Raw genomic sequence first — 19,312 nt, forward strand, 5'->3', positions numbered from 1 at the left:
GGTCACAGCTGGGGAAGGTGGAACCCGGCTGCGCCTGCGCTCTTCTGTGGGGTCGCCCCCCACTGAGGGCTGTGTGCGCCTGCCAGGCTGCAATCCCAGTTGGGCCCAAAGCACTGGAGGGGGCTCATAGCCTGGCGGCAAATGTTAAACAAACAAACAAAAAATGCACATAAGTGTATAACTACAAACTGAGTGCTTAGAAAATGCCAGCTACCATGTTGACTTCATCAGAAAACTGGCCTGATCCCTCCAGAGGTGGGGTGGGTGAGGTGAGCCCTCTCCAGAGCCGGGAGAAGTGAGCCCTTGTTCCTCGCCCCCAGGCTTGAGGGGCAGGGATTGCAACGGAGCCCAGGCAGGTGGTTCAGGGAGGAGGGGACCACAAACTCCTGACCCGGGGGTGAGGACCTTCCACAAATTGGTAATTTAAACACTCACTGGGCATGGCGGCTCAAGCCAGTTAAGTCCAGCACTTTGGGAGGCCGAGCTGGCCTGACTGCTTGAGCCCAGGAATTTAAGACCAGCCTGGGCCACAGAGTGAGACCCCCATCTCTACAAAAAAAAATGCAAACAAATAGCTGGGTGTAGTGGCACAAACCTATAATCCCAGCTACTTGGGAGGCTGAGGCAGGAGAATCGCTTGAACCCAGGGAGGCAGAGGCTGCAGTGAACTGAGATCAAGCCACTGCATTCCAGCCTTGGTGACAGAGTGAGACTCTGGCTCAATAAAATAAAATAACATAAACACACTGAGATGCAAGAAGGAAATTTTTTATTGCATTGAGGACTTTTCCAGAAGCCTGGTGGACCCACGTCTCCCTCCAGCCCCAAAGGCAGTGCAAAGCCTCTACTGTGTCCCCCACTTCGAGGTGGGTCTCCCCTCCTGCAGGGTCCATGGAGGAGGGGTAGGGTGGGGTGTGGGGGGCCCAGTGGGGAGGCCCTGGGGGCAGAGGGAGTTCACTCCTGTTTAAGCTGGAGACCAGGGAGGGCCCAGCTGCACCTCTGGACAACACTCCATGTCAGAGGATGGGGTGTGGCAGGGGCTCAGCTGTTAGCTCTGGGGTGTGGCTTCTTCTCCAAACCCCACCAAAGGCCCCTAGAGCCCAGGGAGAGACCATGGAGGTCCGGTGCAACCCCTGGCCTGCAGCACAGCTCTCAGAGCCCTGAGGCTCCCGGGGACAGAAACAAGTAACAAAGTGAGACCACGAGAGGAAAAGAATCCACAGTTGCTACAAAAAGCCCCACCCTCCCCAAGCACCCTGGTCAGCTGGGGACCGCCTCGGCCTTTACCCTTTTGGGGGGTCTGTTGGGGGCAGGGCTGGTGGGCCGCTCCCGTTTGGGGCTGGCGGGCTCTGAGCCGTTGTGCTGGGCGCAGGGCTCCTGCTTGGGGCCGGCAGGGATAGAGCCGTTGATCCGGGTGGGTGATTCCTCCTTGGGCTCCAGCTTGGGGGTAGGCGGGCGGGGCAGGGGTGGCAGCGCCCTCTCCAGCACGTGGGGGCCGTCCCAGGCGGGGATCTCCAGCCCCAGGTGCTTCATGAGCCGGGTCATGACCTCGTCGACGTAGCCGTGGATGCGGAGGTCAGCATGGCGGTCCTGCCGGGGGACGGGATGGGTCAGGCATGTGGGGCAGAGGGTGCATGGTGGCCCTGGGCAGGGGTGGGCTCAGACACTTACGTGCTTGGTGGGCTGCAGGTTGACGATGACCAGGCGGCCCCCCCGGCGCTTGGTAGCCAGCGGCAGGTTCCCACTGGGTCGGATCTGCAGTGATGTTCCCAGCGTGATGGACAGGTCGGCGTTCCTGGGGCCAGGGAGTGTGGGCTTAGCCTGATCCCTTCCCCAGCCCTGCTCCTGCCAACATCTCGAGCCAGCCCTGGGGTCTGGCTCACACCTAGGTCATCTGCTCACTGGGGCGGTCAAGGCCAGCCCCGCTCCCGAGTCAGCCTTCGGGATCCTACGCCGCCCTCCTCTGCTGTCCGCTGGCAGGGTCATGGATCTGGGCCAGCCCTTAGACACTCCTAAGGAGCATCACAGTGTGGTAAGAGCTTGGATGCCTAGGGTGGGACCCTGGCTCAGCCACCTCCCGCTGGGCAGCACTGGATAGAGGAGACACCTGGCCAAAGCCTTGGTTTCCTTGTGCAGCACCCACCCAGAGCCATGAGGCGAGGAGTGTGTGTGTGTGTGTGTGTGTGTGTGTGTGTGTGTGTGTGCAGCCCCTGGCCTGGCCCACCTCCTCCAGGAAGCCTCCCCTGACTGCCTCTGAGCCAGAGCCACTGCCCCGTGCTGGAGCTGGCTGTGTTTGTGCTGTCGCCCCGGCCCGCCCCACCATAGGCTCCCTGGGGGGGGTCAGACCTGCTGGCCTCATCGGCGAGTGCCAGGTCCCGGTCGGGCAGGGAGTCCTCCCAGTCTAGGATGGTGTCCCTCAGCTCCCCCCTGCAATGAGGAAGCTGAGGAGAGTCCACAGGGGCCTAGCAGCCTCCCCTGGAGCCCAGGGCATGGGTGGGGGTGGCTCACCTGCAGGCCCGCAGCCCCCTTGCCTTAGCCACGGTGCAAAGCCGGCCCGTGGCCTTCAGGCCCATGGTGCCCACGACTGTGTCCCGGACATACTGCCTGTGTCGGGGAGGAAGGGGGAGGATGGGGCTGGGTCAGCCCCCGTGGGTGACTCTCGCACTGTTTCTAGGGTGACGTTCTCCCAGGAAGGTGGGTGGACAGGTCACCAGAACTAGCACCCAGAGACACGAACGAGGAGCCTTCCAGGAATAACAGGTCAGGATGCTGTTCGGTGCCCACACACAGAAAACAAAGCAGGAAACTGTCTCAGACAAAGCTCGAGAGACAGGACCCCGCATGGGATCCCGGACCAGGAGAAACAGGAACCACTGGAGCATGGGGACAACAGGCCGAGTCTGGATTCAGGATTAGAGAAGGCGATGTCCACTTTACTTTTCCTGACTTTAATCGTCATACTGGAACGGGTGCGGTGGCTCATGCCTTTCATCCTAGCACTTTGGGAGGCTGAGGCAGGCAGATCATGAGGTCAGGAGTACACCACCAGCCTGGCCAATATGGTGAAATCCCATCTCTACTAAAAATACAAAAATTAGGTGTGGTGGCGGGCGCCTGTAGTCCCAGTTACTCGGGAGGCTGAGGCAGAAGAATTGCTTGAACCTGGGAGGTAGAGGTTGCAGTGAGCTGAGATTGCGCCTAGTGCACTCCAGCCTGGGTGACAGAGCAAGACTGTCTCAAAAAAAAGGAGAAACACAGAGATAAGAAGGCCCCTGTAGCTATAGGCCCAGGACCACCAAGGGTGGCTGGCTGCCACCAGCAGCCACGAAAAGGCAGGAAAAATCCTCCACTACAGGTTGCAGAGGAGCACGGCCCTGCAGACACCTGGATTTTGGACTTCTGGCCCCCAGAACTGTCACAAATTTCTATTGCTCTAAAATGCTTATCTGCGGTAGGTTGCTATGGCAGTGCCAGGACATGGATGTACCCCCCCAGGAGGGAGGCATGCCCCAAAATCCCTCTAGGAGGCAGATATGCCCCTCAGATCCCCCCAGGAGGAAGGCATGACCCTCAGATCCCCCCAGGAGGGCCACACCCCAGTCCCCCCACATCCTCTGGGTCTCTGGGACAACAGATTCGGCCCCCAACCCCTCTGGCAGAGCCTGCCCTGAGGGAGGGATGGTGGCTGCATGGCTCACACTGTGCACCCGCCTGGGGGAAGCCTGGCAGAGCCTCTGCCCCTGCACCCAGGTGGCACTCACGTCTTACACTTGGCACATTCTTCCACGAACATGTTCCCATGAAGCTCTGCCAATTTGTCCCTGTGGGAGAAGAAGAGGCTCGATGGTGGGAAGGGCTCCCTGGATGCCCAGGCTTTGGGGCTGGTGCTAAGCCCCTCTACTCCAGGAAGGCTTCCCGGACTCCTCTCCCACAACATTGATCAACTCCTTTCTGGCTCTTCTAGCTCCTGGCTCCACCACTCATCTGCTATGTGTCTCTGGGCAAGTGGCCCAACCTCTCTGAGCCCAAGGAATCATTAACCCCTGCGGTTGAACCCACCTTAGATAACGGGAAGCCCTTTCCACTCAGAAAATGCCCGTCCCCTTCGACAGCATATGGGAACCTCTTGATGTCACCAGGTCAGAAGCACAGGAATTCAAATTCCCAGTTTATAATGGAAGAAACCGAGGCAATGAGTGGCCCTGAAGCATGAGATCCAATCCCAGCTTTATTTTATTTATTTATTTTATTTTATTTATTTATTTTTTTTTTTGAGACGGAGTCTCGCTCTGTCGCCCAGGCTGGAGTGCAGTGGCCGGATCTCAGCTCACCGCAAGCTCCGCCTCCTGGGTTCACGCCATTCTCCTGCCTCAGCCTCCCGAGTGGCTGGGACTACAGGCGCCCGCCACCTCGCCCGGCTAGTTTTTTGTATTTTTTTAGTAGAGACGGGGTTTCACCGTGTTAGCCAGGATGGTCTCGATCTCCTGACCTCGTGATCCGCCCGTCTCGGCCTCCCAAAGTGCTGGGATTACAGGCTTGAGCCACCGCGCCCGGCCTATTTTATTTTTTTGAGATGGAGTCTCGCTCTGTCGCCCAGGCTGGAGTGCAGTGGCGCGATATCAGCTCACTGCAAGTTCTGCCTCCCAGGTTCAAGCCGCCAGCTCACTGCAACCTCCACCTCCTGGGTTCAAGCGGTTCTCCTGCCTCAGCCTCCTGAGTAGCTGGGACTACCGGCACCCGCCACCATGCCTGGCTAATTTTTCTTTTTTTTGAGATGGGCTGGCTAATTTTTTGTATTTTTAGTAGAAAGGGGGTTTCACCATTTTAGCCAGGATGGTCTTGATCTCCTGACCTCGTGATCTGCCCGCCTTGGCCTCCCAAAGTGCTGGGATTACAGGCGTGAGCCACCGTGCCTGGCCTAATTTTTCTATTTTTAGTACAGACGGGGTTTCACCATGTGGCCAGGATGGTCTTGATCTCCTGACCTTGTGATCCACCCGCCTCGGCCTCCCAAAGTACTGGGATTACAGGCACAAGTCACCATACCCAGCCCTCCTTTGCTTTTTTTTTTTTTTTTTTTTGAGACAGAGTGTTGCTCTGTCGCCCAAGATGGAGTGCAGTGGCACCATCTCGGCTCACTGCAACCTCTGCCTCCCGGGTTCAAGTGATTCTCCTGACTCAGCCTCCCGAGTAGCTGAGATTACAGGTGTGTGCCACCACGCCCAGCTAATTTTTGCATTCTTAGTAGAGATGGGGTTTCACGATGTTGGCCAGGCTAGTCTCGAACTCTTGACCTTGTGATCCACCCTCCTTGGCCACCCAAAGCGCTGGGATTACAGATGTGAGACACCGTGCCCGGCCTCTCCTTTGCTTTCATAAGCAGAGAAAAAGCTCTTCCTCACCCCTTACCCCTGGGTGCCCAGCTCCTTGTTCAACAACTGACCTGGCTGTCACCGGCTGCTTCAGGGGTGAGACCCGGCAAAGAGGGGCAGGGGAGGGCCACACCTCTATTAGGAAATCAGTCAGCCCCAGAGCACAGGTTCACTTCAGTGTTAGACACGTTTAGTGTCAGATTAATAAAGATGGAAATTAAAAACACAACAGGCCGGGCGCGGTGGCTCACGCCTGTAATCCCAACACTTTGGGAGGCCGTGGCAGGCGGATCACCTGATGTCAGGAGTTCAAGACCAGCCTGACCAACATGCAGAAACCCCGTCTCTACTAAAAATACAAAATTAGCTGGATGCAGTGGCACCTGCCTGTAATCCCAGCTACTCAGGAAGCTGAGGCAGGAGAATTGCTTGAACCCGGGAGGCTGAGCCGAGATTACGCCATTGCACTCCAGCCTGGGCAACAAGAGTGAAACTCGGTCTCAAAAACAACAACAACAACAACAACAACAAACTGCAACTTCTAGACCCTGACAGCTCTGCTCCACTCGGCCCCATCCCAAGGGAAATTCTGCCTCTGGCCCCGGCGGGGACAGCTCTGAGCCATGGGGCTCAGAAATCTCCACACACTGGGCCAAGAAAGATCCAGAGAGCTCAGGGCTAGAATCTTACAGAACCAGGAAAAGGGGACTTTCCCCCTAAAAACGCAAACCCGGTTTATGGGGCCCCAAGTGCTTTCCTGGGGGGGGCGGGGCCCGGGTGTTACCTAGGGAAGCCTGAGCGCACATGGAGCCCGTCCACGTTCTGGCTGACCAGGAAGCGAAGGAGGCCCACGCGTTCCAGCTGCACCAGCGCCATGTGGGTCTGCGTGGGCCGTGCGCTCTCAAAGGTGGTGTCGAACTTGGGGGCCAGGCCTCGCTCCTCCATGGTCCAGACTCCGTGGGGACCCCTGAAGGTGACAGGCCGGGAGAGATGGACAGGCAGAGGGGAACGGAAAAAGAGACAGAGGGAGCATCAGAGAGGCATAGAGAGAAAGTTGGAGAGAGAGACAATCGGGAGACAGAGAGAGGGAATCAGAAAGAGAGAAATAGAGGGTGAGTCGGAAGAACAGGGAGAGGGGGATAGAACAAGACACAGACAGAGAGATAAAGAGTGAAAGACAAAGAAAGCAAGTCAGAGACAGAATAGGAGAGAGAAAGAGAGAGGGAGAGGCAGAGAGAGATGAATTCACACCAAGGCAAAAATGACTTGTTCTATTCAACCAGCACTGCTGCTGCAATGAGCCCGGACGATGCCCACATGGACCCAAGCCCTGCCCTCCAGAAGCCCTTGATCTTGGGGGAGACATGTGGACACAGACCCTCTGGCCCCAAGAGTCAAGCCTGGACCAGAGGAGGTACCCGGGCTTGGGGAAGCCCAGTGGAGGTGTTGGGGGCCCTGGGCTTCTCCAGGCCCAGGTATCTCTTTTGGTCCAGGCTTGACTGGGCTTCCTGGAGGAGGCTGAGCAGTTTCTTGAAGGGTGAGAGGGAAGATCAGCCAGAAGGCGTAAACAAAGGCCTGGGTGCTGGGAAGAGCTGGGAAATGCAGGTGTTTTGGGGCTGCAGCAGGAGCAGGAGGGGCTGAAGTTGGAGAGGTGATTCAGGGCTGGAGCAGGAAGGGCTTCAGCTTCCAGCACAAGGTATTCAGAACTCTACACTGCCTGGCAATGGGAAGCCACAGCAGGTTATGGAAGAGGAGGAGGAGTAGAAATTCACGCCTTGGAATTCTTTTTTTTTTTTTTTTTTTTTTTTTGAGATGGAGTCTGGCTCTGTCGCCCAGGCTGGAGTGCAATGGCACGATCGTGGCTAACTGCGAACTCCACCTCCCGGGTTCAAGCGATTCTCCCACCTTGGCCTCCCAAGTAGCTGGGATTACAGGTGCCCGCCACCATGCCTGGCTACACTTGCAAGTGTGAAAGACTACATTTCCCAGCATTCCTTGAAGCCATATGTGATCAGGCGACTGTGTTCTGGCCAATGGGGTGAGTGGAATGCTGGTTGTGACAGGGACACATCTTCATTTTGTTTTGTTTGTTTTTAGACAGAGCCTCACTCTGTCGCCCAGGCTGGAGTGCAGTGGTGCGATCTCGGCTCACTGCCTCCACCTCCCAGGTTCAAGAGATTCTCCTGCCTCAGCCTCCCAAGTAGCTGGGACTACAGATGTGTGCCACCACACCTGGCTAATTTTTGTATTCTTAGTAGAGACAGGGATTCATCATATTGGCCAGGCTGGTCTGGAACTCCTGACCTTGTGATCCCCCACGCCCAGCCAAGGGACACATCTTACGGGGAGGGGGTGTTGCCCCTTTCCAGTACCCAGGACACATCCAGGAGAACAGCAGATGGATGGGTTCTAATTCCCAGATGTATATGGCTCGCAAGGAAGCCCCTGGCAGCCTGGTGGGCCTTGCCTCGAATTCCCCTGCACACTCACAGACCTGAAGTCGGGAATGCCAGAGGCAGTGCTGATGCCGGCACCCGTGTGGAACACCACATGGGAAGACTGCCAGACCAGCCTTGCCAGCTCCCACACCTTCCGCTCCAGCTCCTCCGGGGGGTCGAAGATCTGTGGGGGGAGAGAGCAGATGGAGGGGTCAAAACAGTTCCCCGAGTGGCAAGGCCACACACAAGCCACAGACTGAGCTGTCCCTGTCTTGCCTGAGGGAGGAAAACGGATTGGAAAAGGCAGCTTGTCCTCATGCCCCTCCTCTGCCTACAACCTTCCATGACTCCCACTTGCCTTGTCAAAGCCCTAGCCCTCCCCACGGCCCACCAGGCCCTGTACTACCTCCCCTGCCCCCTCCCTGCCCTCTTCTCCTCCCTCTCCCCGCCTCACTCTGCTCCAGCCACACAGGTCTCCTCCCTGTTCCTCCATCACACCAGGCACAGTCCTGCTTCAGGGCCACACCCTTTAATGCTCTTCCCCTAGATACCCACATGGCTCCCTCCCTCACCTCCTGTAACTTGTGGCTCAGATGTCACTTCTGTGACAGTGACGCCTCCCTTGGCCACCTGGTTTCCATGCAACCCCTAGTCAGTCTCTCTTACTAGAAAGAGGGGTTTTTAATCTGTCTTGCTCCTGGCTGTGGCCCTAGTACCTAGAAAGTGCCTGACACACGGTAGGTACTCCATAAATGCTGGTAGAATAAAGTGACTAACAGGCCGGGCGTGGTGGCTCACGCCTGTAATCCCAGCACTTTGGGAGGCCAAGGTGGGTGGATCACTTGAGGTCAAGAGTTCGAGACCAGACTGGCCAACATGGTGAAACCGCGCCTCTACTAAAAACACACAAATTAGCTGGGCGTGGTGGCAGGTGCCTGCAATCTCATCTACCCTACAGAGGAGGCTAAGGCAGGAGCACTTGAACCTGGGAGGGGGAGGTTGCAGTGAGCCGAGATCGTGCCACTGCACTCCAGCCTGGGCGACACAGAAACTCTGTCTCAATAATAATAATAAATAATAATAATAATAATAAAATAAAGTGACTAACAGCAGCATGAAGAGTGGGGCTTCTGGACGGGCGCACACCATCGGCTCTCATTAAATGCATGATTCAGAATGCATGGGCCAGCCTTTTTGGAATGGGGCCATCTTCCCCTCGTTTGCAGGAAGGATAGAGATGGAGACCCAGAAGGGAAATGACTTCCCCAAAGTCCCACAGTGCGCGGTGGGGGCAGCCGATCCCTCCACTTCCCCTCCGAGTGGCTGGAGGGATCTTTCTGGCACATTCTGTCCAGGCCCCTCGCCAGGGCAAAACCGTTCCCCATCACCCTCAGGATAAAGTACCAACTCCCCAGCCTGGCATTTGAGCCTCGTCCTGGCCCAACTCTGGAAACCTCCCAGGCCTAATCGTTCTCCAAATGTGTTTATTCCCACCTCCCTGCCTTTGCGCCTGTCGTCCCCTCCTCCTGGAACTACATCCCCTCTCTCCCCCATCAGCCCGGACAGGCTGGCCACAGAGTTGGGCGTGTTCGCGTCCCCCGGCGCGCAGGGGCGTCACTTCCCGCCCCTTCCTCACTGGGAAGTCCCTCCCATGGTCTAGCCTCAGTGCCTCCTGATATTCCCACAATGCCCCGCGGCCCCGGGGCGCGAAGCTCGGGACCCTCGGACGCGCTCACCTCAGGGAGGCCGCACTTGCCCTTGTCCGCGTACGGCGACAGCCCCGCCGCATAATTCACCGACATCCTCGCCTACCCCACGGGAACAATAAAGTTTCCCTTGTTGAGGCCGCTTCCGCCGGAAGCGGGGCGGGGCGGGGAAGAAGGAGGAACGGCGTTCTCGTCCTGCGCACCCGGCCTCCCACAGCAAGGCGCATGCGCCTCGTGCTGACGCCGCAGGCGCCATGTTAACTGCTGTCAGAAGGAAACCTGGCTCTTTGCATGCAGGCGTTCGCGCGGCTTGGGAAGAGGCTGCCCTATGACCCGGGCGGGAAATTGGGGCGGTCACCTACGTGACAGTTCTCCAGTCACCTCTAAAATGAGGGACACAGGCTATCGATGCCCCCACAACCCCTTTTACGGATTAGTAAATTCCGTAAGGACGGAGCCGGACGGCAGGGACCCCAGTCCAACGGTTTTGAATGCCACTCAGAGTTATCAGAGTATCTTTTTTTTTTTTTTTTTTTTTTTTTTTCTGTGAGGGGGAGCTTCGCTCTGTGGCCCAGGCTGGAGCGCAGTGGAGCGATCTCGGTTCACTGCAACCTCCGCCTCTCAGGTTCAAGCGATTCTCCTGCCTCAGCCTCCCTAGTAGCTGGGATTACGGGCGCCCGCCACCACGCCCAGCAAATTTTTGTATTTTTTAGTAGAGACGGGGTTTCACCATGTTAGTCAGGCTGGTCCTGAACTCCTGACCTCAGGTGATCCGCCGGCCTCGGCCTCCTAAAGTGCTGGGATTACAGGCCTGAGCCACTGCGCCCGGCCAGGTTATTTGAGTATCATCCAACTGGAGGTTCTGCGTTCTGCAGGACGGTCCTGCTCAAGGTCAATGGGGCTGGTGGCCTGGAGGACTCATTTAAGAATCATGTGTTGAGTACCTACTTTGAACAAAGGTGGTGCCATCTATGCCCTGGTGGCTGGGGGTGGACACAAACATGTGACCAGGTAATGGTGACATGGTGCGGTTGGGGTGCAATGGGTGACAAAGAGGGCACAGGGCAATGAGGGAGCTCACAGGAGGCACCTGACCCAGGCTGGGGGCATCCGGGAGGGCTTCCTGGAGGAGGAGATGTTGCAGCAAAGATCTAAAGCCAGGTAGAGCCGGTTGGGGGTGACATGAAGTACAGAAAGAATGTTCATGGTCAGGGGAACAGCAAGTGCAAAGGCTGAGAAGAGAGGAAGAGCATGGCTCCTTCCAGAAACTGAAATCAGTCCAGTGATGACAGGGAAGATCGTGGGTGTCTTCCCGCCAGAGCCAGTTGGCCAACAGGCAGTCCGCTGCCAGCCTGTCTCCTCCCTCGGCTCATCCTCGGCCCCCTGGGGCGGCCGCCCGCTCAGAGCCGATCAGGTGTCAGAGTGGAGCGGCTGGAGCTGCTCGTGGCCCAGCTGGGAGTGGGTAACCGGAGCCGGCAGTGGGCACTGTGGCCGGGAGCTCGGGGCACTGGAGCTGCAGGAGGTAGGGGAGGAAGGAGGTGGGAGAGGCCCAGGATGGAGGATCCCTTTAGGGCCCCAAGCCCCTGAGCCCTTGTGTGTGGGAGAAAGAAGCTGTGCTGGGTCCCAGCCAGGCTTCAGAGCTACCCGGGTACCCTGACACACACATGCACTCCTTCACCCACGCACTTCGCACTTGCCGGCCTGTGCCCTGCCTCACTTCCTCCAAGGCGGGTGCTCAACATCCCACCCGGCCATCAGGCCCTTCTTATTTACCATCACCTCTTCCAGCAAGCAGCTCCCTAAATTTAGCAGGCATTTTTCCCTCCCCCAAGCCCACAGACTGTCTTCTCCCAAGCAGCCTGTGAACTCCTCTGTTGGGTGTCTTATTACCCCCTGCTTTGGGTGTGATTGAATCCTCCAGTCAGAGGTAGAAGAAGAAAGGGTAGGTAGTGAGTGAATGGGTACTGGTGGAGGGGTAAGTGAATGGACGGGTGGGTAGATGGATGGGGGGCGAATAGATGGATTGGCGGTTCGGTAGATGGATGAATGGGTAGATGGATGGATGGATGGATGGATGGATGGATGGATGGATGGATCGATCAATCAATGCATGCATCCATGGATGAATGGGTGGATGAATGGATGGACTGGTGGGTGGGTGGGTGGATGGATGGATGGATAAGTGGATGGATGAGTGGATGAGTGGATAGGTAGGTGGGTTGATGGGTGGGTGATTGGGTGGGCAGATGGATGGATGGATGGATGGATGTATGGATGGATGCGCGGATGGATGGATGGGTGGTTGGGTGGATGGATGGAGGGATGGATAAGTGGATGGATGGGCAGATGAGTGGTTGGATGAATGGTGGGAGTTGGTAGGTGTTTGGGCAGGTGGATGGATGTGTGGGTGAAGCCTGAATAAAGGGTGATGAAGAACCATGAGAACACAAATTGGGTGGGTGAGTTTGTGGGTGGTGGCCAGTGGGTGGGTGTACAGTGCTTAGGTGGGAGAATGGATGCCCAGGTGAGTGCATAGGTGGTAACTGGGTGGAAGGGTGGCTTGGAGAATTCACAGGTAGGTAGGTGGACAGATAGAGGCCATCCCAACCCCTACTCCCTGGTAAGAGGCAAATACAGATTCTCCATCACAAAGATCCCTTTCAGACATAGGGCCTCACAGTCACACCCCTCAAAAAACACACCCCCTCGAGATAGTCCTGCCTGACCACCGTGCCTGCATACGCGGAACATAGAACAGGCCCAGGTGTACAGACGTGCACATGCCCCACGCTCACGTCACACACATGCATGCAGCCATCGCCCCAGACCTCCACCCACTATGGGTGAATTGCTGTCACATGGAGGTTCCCTCTGATTATCTAGGAAACAGGCCTCTGTGCTGAGAGCCCTCAGCCCTGGCTTCAGTCCCCAGGGAGCCCCCGATTGTTGCAAAAGACAGAATCAGCCCAGACCCTTCCAGCCCATGGAGCCAGGGGTGAGGCAGAGGAAGAGACCCAGCCAGCGTAGGCGGGAACCCGATTTGGGGAGTTAGATCTCTGCTTGGGAACGAGAGGCAAAGCTGATCAGAGCAAGGGATTTTGGTAACTGGGTTTTGAAGGATGAGTAGGAGTTCAGAGAAGAAAAAGGAAACCATTCTAGGCAGAAATAACTGCACAGAGAGAAAAGTTAGACCAGAGAAGGCTTGATCTGTTTGGACAACAGGAAATACCAGCGAGATGCATTTATGGAGCCCCTCATGTTTGGCCAGGCTCTATGTTGGGACCATACTGAAAACTGACCATGAGTTGCTCAAGAAAGGATCGTTTCTGTCATTTTATAGATGAGGGAAATAAAAACAGAGAGGGCAAGTAACCTGCCAAAGGACACACAGCAGGTAGGAGAGACACCAGGTCTGTGTCTTGTTCTAGGGGGCCAGGACTGGTCAGGGAGGAGGAAGTGGCCCTTTTGAGGAGGGAGAGGCAAGGGACCCTGCCGCCCACCGGGACTGGTGTCCCTCACCTTACCCCCACCCTTGACCTTCCTCAGGTGGCCTGGGAAGAGGAGAAACGCAGGGCACCGACCATGAAGACTCTCAGGGCGCGATTTAAGAAGACAGAGGTGAGTGTGAGGCCTTAGATGCCGGATACACGTCCCCCCAACTTCAGGCTTCTCTCTCCTGGGGCTTGGCTGAAGACCCTCCCTTTCATTCCAGTACCCACCTCTTCTCCTTTCCTCTCTGCTGCCCCCTAGCGTCCTGACCTCCCCCCTGCTCCCCGTACAAGCTTTCCAGCCCAGGCCTTTGCCCAGGCCCTAGTCTGCTCCCCATGCAATAGCTTCTCCCTACATTGCCACCTATCAGACCCTCCTCATCACAGTTTGGCCCCAGTACCACCTCCCCATCCAATCTCCGCTCTCCCCGGCCACAGTGACCCCTTGCTTTTCCAAGGACCCACTTTCCCTTGGACCTTGATCTTTTGCTTTGGAGCGTGTGTACTCAGCACATATTTAGATAGCAGGCGCTGCTCCAGGCATCGGGGAATCAGCCAGGGAATAGGGTAGGCAAAAATCCTTGCTCTCGTGGAGCCGACCGCTGAGTACGGGAGATGAACACGAAACAAGATAAATAAGTGACAATGTGTGTTTTGTGTCGCAAAGACAGACAAAACAGGAAAAGGGAATTGAAGCATCCTGGGCAGGGGAGGTGGCTGCAGTTTTTAAGAGGGTGGCCAGGGAAGGCTTCCCAGAGAAGGTGATATTGGAGCAAAGACTGGAAAGGGAAGGGGAGAGCTGGGTATGGTGACTCATGACTGTAATCCCAGCACTTTGAGAACCCGAGGCAGGCAGATCACTTGAGGTCAGGAGTTCGAGACCAGCCTGGCCAACATGGTGAAACTTTGTTTCTACTAAAAATACAAATATTAGCTGGGTGTGGTGGCGGCCACCTATAATCCCAGCTACTCTGAGCCCAGGCTGAGGCAGGAGAATTGCTTGAGCCCGGGAGGTGGAGGTTGCAGTGAGCCAAGATTGTGCCATTGCACTGCAACCTGGGCAACAGAGTGAGACTCAATCTCAAAAATAAAAAAAATAAAAATAAAAAAAAAAGAAGGGGAAGGGGAGTGGGGGAGGGAGTTTGCAGGAATTGCATTCCAAGTGGCTGGAACAGCCAGTTCAAAGGCCGTGAGGTAGATCCAGCTGTCTTCTCTTGCATCCGTCTCTTTAGCTATGAACTCCTAGAAAGACATGCTTCTTCCTCCATCATCCTCACTCCCTCTCAGCTCCCCAAGTCCCTGTGGCGGCCAGTTCAGGGCACAGATGGAGAGGATGACAGGGAGGACTCCCCTCCAGGGACAGGCAGGCAGCCTTCCTGAGCACCTCTTTGTGCCTGGCCTGGGTGGGCAAACTTGACTTGGACCCTTTAATTTTCCCATCATGGGATACAACCTCCCCAACCGGTGTGGTCTGGAGAAATCAGGGAGTCTGCCTGGAGGAGGCAGCACCAGAGCAGAGCCTGGAAGAATAGGGAGGATTTAGAGAAGTGAAGGCAGGCATGTGAGGAGCGGAGCACGGACCTGTGTGGGGACAGATTCGGAGGCTGGACCAGGTCTGCTTGATTCACGGGCATGACAGGCGGATTCTCTTGGCAGGAGTGGAGAGTGCAAGTGAGTGGGAGCTCAGGATCTTTGAAAGCCATTTTTGAAAAGTCAAAAAGAGAGGCCTGTGGAACAAACCTAGATTTCATTTTTTATTTTATTTTGTTTTATTTTATTTTATTATTATTATTTTTTTTTGAGACGGAGTCTCGCTCTGTCGCCCAGGCTGGAGTGCAGTGGCCGGATCTCAGCTCACTGCAAGCCCTGCCTCCCGGGTTTACACCATTCTCCTGCCTCAGCCTCCCAAGTAGCTGAGACTACAGGCGCCCGCCACCTTGCCCGGCTAGTTTTTTTGTATTTTTTAGTAGAGACGGGGTTTCACCATGTTAACCAGGATGGTCTCGATCTCCTGACCTCGTGATCCGCCCGTCTCGGCCTCCCAAAGTGCTGGGATTACAAGCTTGAGCCACCGCGCCTGGCCGAGCTCAGGATCTTTAAAAGCCATTTTTGAAAAGTCAAAAAGAGAGTCCTGTGGAACAAGCCTGGATTACATTTTTTATTTTATTTTGTTTTTGAGATGTAGTTTTCCTCTTGTCGCCCAGGCTGGAGTGCAATGGCTCAATCTCGGCTCACTGCAAACTCCACCTCCCAGGTTCAAGCGATTCTCTTACCTCAGCCTCCTGAGTAGCTGGGATTGCAGGCATGCACCACCATGCCTGGCTAATTTTGTATTTTTAGTAGAGGCAGGATTTCACCATGTTGGCCAGGCCGGTCTTGAACTCCTGACCTCAGGTCATCCACCTGCCTTGGTCTCCCAAAGTGCTGGGATTACAGGCATAAGCCACCACGCCTGGTCCAATTTTTTTTTTTTTTTTTTTGAGACAGAGTCTCTTTCTGTCATGCAGGCTGGAGTGCAATGGTGCTATCTCAGCCGACTGCAGCCTCCAACTCCTGGGCTCAAACGATCCTCCTGCCTCAGCCTCCCAAAGTGCAGAGACTACAGGCGTGCACCACCACACTGGGCTAATTTTTATTTTTTGTAGAGATGTGTTGCCCAGGCTAGTCTTAAACTCCTGGCCTCAAGCGATCCTCCTACCTCCTACCCAAAGTGGTGGGATTACAGGTGTGACCCACTGCACCCAGCCAAGCCTGGGATAGAATCAGGTGGCTCTGAGTTCAGATTCTTCCTCTGTCCCTGGTGTCCTGGGTAACTCTGGGCATGTCATGACCCCTCTGTGGCTTCCTTCAGTTGTTTGGGTTCATTTTATTTATTTTTGAGACAGAGTCTCACTCTGTTGCTGAGGCTGGAGTGCAGTGGCATGATCTCTGCTCACTGCAACCTCCGCCTCCCGGGTTCAAGCAATTATCCTGCCTCAGCCTGCCAAATAGCTGAGACTACAGGCGCCCGCCACCATGGCTGGCTAATTTTTTTGTATTTTCAGTAGAGACAGGGTTTCACTATGTTGGTCAGGCTGGTCTCAAACTCCCCACCTCAGGTGATCCGCCCACCTTGTCCTCTCAAAGTGCTGGAATTACAGGCGTGAGCCACTGCACCCAGCCCATTTTATTTTTAAACTATTTATTAATTATCATGTTCCCTTTCATTTCATTATTCATTTTAATTTTATTTAAAACATTTTAATTTAATATCATTGAATACACTTTTATTTCTTTTATTTCTTTTAAATTTTTCTTTCTTCTTTTTTTTTTGTTTTGAAGGAGTCTCACTCTGTTGCTCAGGCTGGAGTGCAGTGTTGTGATCTTGGCTCACTGCAACCTCCGTCTCCTGGGTTCAAGTGATTCTTTTCTTATGCCACAGCCTCCTGAGTAGGTGGGACTACAGCACACTACCACGCCCATAATTTTTTTGTATTTTTAGTAGAGATGGGGTTTCCCCATGTTGGCCAGGCTGGTCTCAAACTCATGACCTCAAGTGATCCGCACACCTCGGCCTCCCAAAGGGTTGCCATTACAGGCATGAGCCATTACAGACATGCCTGGCCCTAAGTTTTTTTTGTTTTTGTTTTTGTTTTTAAGAGATGGGATCTCACTGTGTTGTCCAGACTGGTCTCAAACTCCTGGGCTCAAGAGATCCTCCTGCCTGAGCCTCTCAAGTAGCTGGGACCACAGAAGTGCGATACTGTGCCTGGCTTATTTATTTTATTTTCATTTTTGTTGATTTTTGAGCACGATAGAGAACATAAGATGTGCTTTGCAGGTGTCAGCTCATTTAATCCTCACCACCATGTAATGAAGCAGTAGCTTTTATTATCTTCATTTTATAGATGAGGGCGGGAAGCCCAGAGAGGTTAAGACACCTGCTCAAGGTCACACAGCTAGTAAGTGAGACACAAGCCTTCCCCTAGGGCTGCATTACTATGAACATGATTGGCCTGGAGGTGGGAGGGGGGTGCATTGACTGAAAAGAGAACAGGTGGAGACAGACAGCGGGAGAGAAAGAGGTGAAAAATGGCTCATTAACTGCCTACAAAATGTGGCACTGGGTGAGTTTCATTCACTGAGGAGTGATCCTAAAATTTTTCTTCCCATTTGGAATCAGTTTCTCAATTATAGTTGCCCTTTGAACAATTACAGCCCACCACCTGCACAGTCAAAAATCCATGAAGAGGCCAGGCGCTGGGGCTCATGCCTGTAATCCCAGCACTTTGGGAGGCCCAGGCGGATGGATCACCTGAGGTCAGGAGTTTGAGACCAGCCTGGCCGACATGGCGAAACCCAATCTCTACTAAAAATGCAAACATTAGCTGGGCGTGGTGGCGCGTGCCTGTAATCCCAGCTACTCGGGAGGCTGAGGCAGGAGAATCGCTTGAACCCGGGAGGCAGAGGTTGCAATGAGCTGAGATGGCACCACTGCACTCCAGCCTGGGCAGCGGAGCGAGACTCCATCTAAAAAAAAAAAAAAAAATTCTGGCTCTGCATGGTGGCTCACACCTGTAGTCCCAGCACTTTGAGAGGCAGAGGCAGGCAGATCATCTGAGGTCAGGAGTTCGAGACCAGCCTGGCCAACATGGTGAAACACCCTCTATACTAAAAATGCAAAAATTAGTCGGGCGCAGTGGTGGGCACCTGTAATCCCAGCTACTCAGGAGGCTGAGGCAGGAGAATCGCTTGAATCCAGGAGGCAGAAGTTGCTGTGAGCCGAGATCACGCTACTGCACGATTGCCCAGCCTGGGTGACAGAGCGTGACTCCATCTCAAAAAGCAAACAAAAAATCCACATGTAAGTGGACCTGGGCGTTCAAACCCATATCGTTCAGGGGTCAACTCCTGAATGCTTTTTTCCCCCAAGCATTTCCCAGAAGTAGTAGCCACTGTTAAATCAAGCCATATGATTGCTTCATTTCCAAAGCACGGTTATATTTAATATTTAAATCAGGCCGGGCGCGGTGGCTCAAGCCTGTAATCCCAGCACTTTGGGAGGCCGAGACGGGCGGATCACAAGGTCAGGAGATCGAGACCATCCTGGCTAACATGGTGAAACCCCGTCTCTACTAAAAATACAAAAAACTAGCCGGGCGAGGTGGCAGGCGCCTGTAGTCCCAGCTACTCGGGAGGCTGAGGCAGGAGAATGGCGTAAACCCGGGAGGCGGAGCTTGCAGTGAGCTGAGATCCGGCCACTGCACTCCAGCCTGGGCGACAGAGCGAGACTCCGTCTCAAAAAAAAAAAAAAAAAAAAAAAATTTAAATCAAATCCTTCAAGAAGCGTGGGCGGCTAAAAAAGAGATGCCTCATTCGGGACGTGGGTGTGTTTTGATATGTTTGCAATGGGAGGGGTCGGGACAAAGTCAAAATTGGACGGGGACAGGATAGGTGTTAAAACCTCAGATGGGTGTGAGGGCCTCTGAGGGTGTCTGGAGCTGGAGGGGCCTGAGGTCGGCCCACAGCCTGCGGGAGCTGTTGCAGCAGATGGGAGGCCTGGCTGTTGGTGGGGAGCTGCATGGCCTCCATCCTCCCCTCCCGGGGCACCTGGCCATCCGTCCCTCCACCTGCCCTTCTCCAGTTTCGCAGCAGGCAGCCAGAGTCAAGTTCAGCTTTTGTTCAGCAGCCCCGAGGGAAGAAAGCAAACACCCGTGACTGCAGGGGCCTGGCCTCCTCCTGTCCCTGGGACCTTGTGTTCCGTGTCTTCTAGCCACTGCTACCCCTCTCCTCCTCTCCTTATCCCTGCCTGGTGGCCTCTCTGCGTGCCTTTCCTGGTCTCTAACACCGGCTTTTTCTTATTTATGTATTTACTTTAATTTAATTTGTTTTATTTTTGTTTATTTATTATTATTTTTTTGAGACGGAGTCTCGTTCTGTCACCTAGGCTGGAGTGCAGTGGCACAATCTTGTCTCACTGTAAGCTCCACCTCCCGGGTTCAAGAGATTCGTCTCTCTCAGCCTCTTGAGTAGCTGGGATTACAGGCGCGCCACCACACCTGGCTAATTTTTGTATTTTTAGTAGAGACTGGGTTTCACCATGTTGGCCAGGTTGGTCTTGAATTTCTGACCTCATATGATCTGTCTACCTCGGCCTCCCAAAGTTACTGGGATTACAGGCGTGAGCCACCACCCCCAGCCTATTTATTTATTTATTTATTAGACAGAGTCTTGCTCTGTTGCCCAGGCTGGAGTGCAATGGCGTGATCTCGGCTCACTGCAACCTCCGCCTCCTGGGTTCAAGGGATTCTCCTGCCTCAGCCTCCCAA

General features: G+C 54.8%; 2 protein-coding genes across 26 annotated transcripts in view; one reads left to right on the forward strand and one right to left on the reverse strand.

Annotated features, from left to right (window-relative positions):
• Positions 1 to 752: 752 nt before the first annotated feature.
• Positions 753 to 9,797, reverse strand: SIRT6 (sirtuin 6). Of its 8 annotated transcripts, none has more exons than XM_001101773.5 (8): positions 9,547 to 9,797; positions 7,867 to 7,994; positions 6,157 to 6,339; positions 3,762 to 3,821; positions 2,509 to 2,604; positions 2,347 to 2,427; positions 1,672 to 1,795; positions 753 to 1,590 (listed from the first exon to the last, which is right to left on the reverse strand). In XM_001101773.5, the coding sequence occupies exons 1-8, from the start codon at positions 9,610 to 9,612 to the stop codon at positions 1,261 to 1,263; spliced, it is 1,068 nt and encodes a 355-aa protein (XP_001101773.1). In that variant the 5' UTR covers positions 9,613 to 9,797; the 3' UTR covers positions 753 to 1,260. The 8 variants fall into 8 exon arrangements, with proteins under 8 accessions (XP_001101773.1, XP_002801075.3, XP_014977994.1 ...); XM_028839983.2 differs by having other exon boundaries at positions 1,423 to 1,590; positions 1,672 to 1,755; XM_002801029.4 differs by lacking the exon at positions 7,867 to 7,994.
• ANKRD24 (ankyrin repeat domain 24) overlaps positions 9,783 to 19,312 on the forward strand; it is a 45,448-nt gene continuing 35,918 nt past the window's right edge. For 4 of the 18 annotated variants that reach the window (XM_077979216.1, XM_077979217.1, XM_077979219.1 and 1 more), the window contains exons 1-2: positions 10,580 to 11,038; positions 13,063 to 13,134. In XM_077979216.1, coding sequence (XP_077835342.1) covers positions 10,715 to 11,038; positions 13,063 to 13,134 — 396 coding nt within the window. In that variant the 5' untranslated portion in view covers positions 10,580 to 10,714. Of the gene's footprint in view, positions 10,528 to 10,579; positions 11,039 to 13,062; positions 13,135 to 18,867; positions 19,137 to 19,312 lie in introns of those variants that run through there. The other 14 variants (XM_077979242.1, XM_077979250.1, XM_077979243.1 and 11 more) reach the window with 5 other exon arrangements.

This window comes from Macaca mulatta, chromosome 19 (assembly GCF_049350105.2).
Source record: "Macaca mulatta isolate MMU2019108-1 chromosome 19, T2T-MMU8v2.0, whole genome shotgun sequence".
NCBI classification, from domain to species: domain Eukaryota; kingdom Metazoa; phylum Chordata; class Mammalia; order Primates; family Cercopithecidae; genus Macaca; species Macaca mulatta.

What these genes read in the sequence shown, in the direction of transcription:
- SIRT6 (XM_001101773.5), bottom strand. Translation starts at nt 9,612, where the DNA reads ATGTCGGTGAATTATGCGGCGGGGCTGTCGCCGTACGCGGACAAGGGC. An exon ending in TCTGGCATTCCCGACTTCAG is followed by an intron (nt 6,340 to 7,866) that starts GTCTGTGAGTGT and finishes TGTCACCTTCAG; the next exon opens with GGGTCCCCACGGAGTCTGGA. An exon ending in ACCTGCAGCCCACCAAGCAC is followed by an intron (nt 1,591 to 1,671) that starts GTAAGTGTCTGA and finishes GTCCCCCGGCAG; the next exon opens with GACCGCCATGCTGACCTCCG.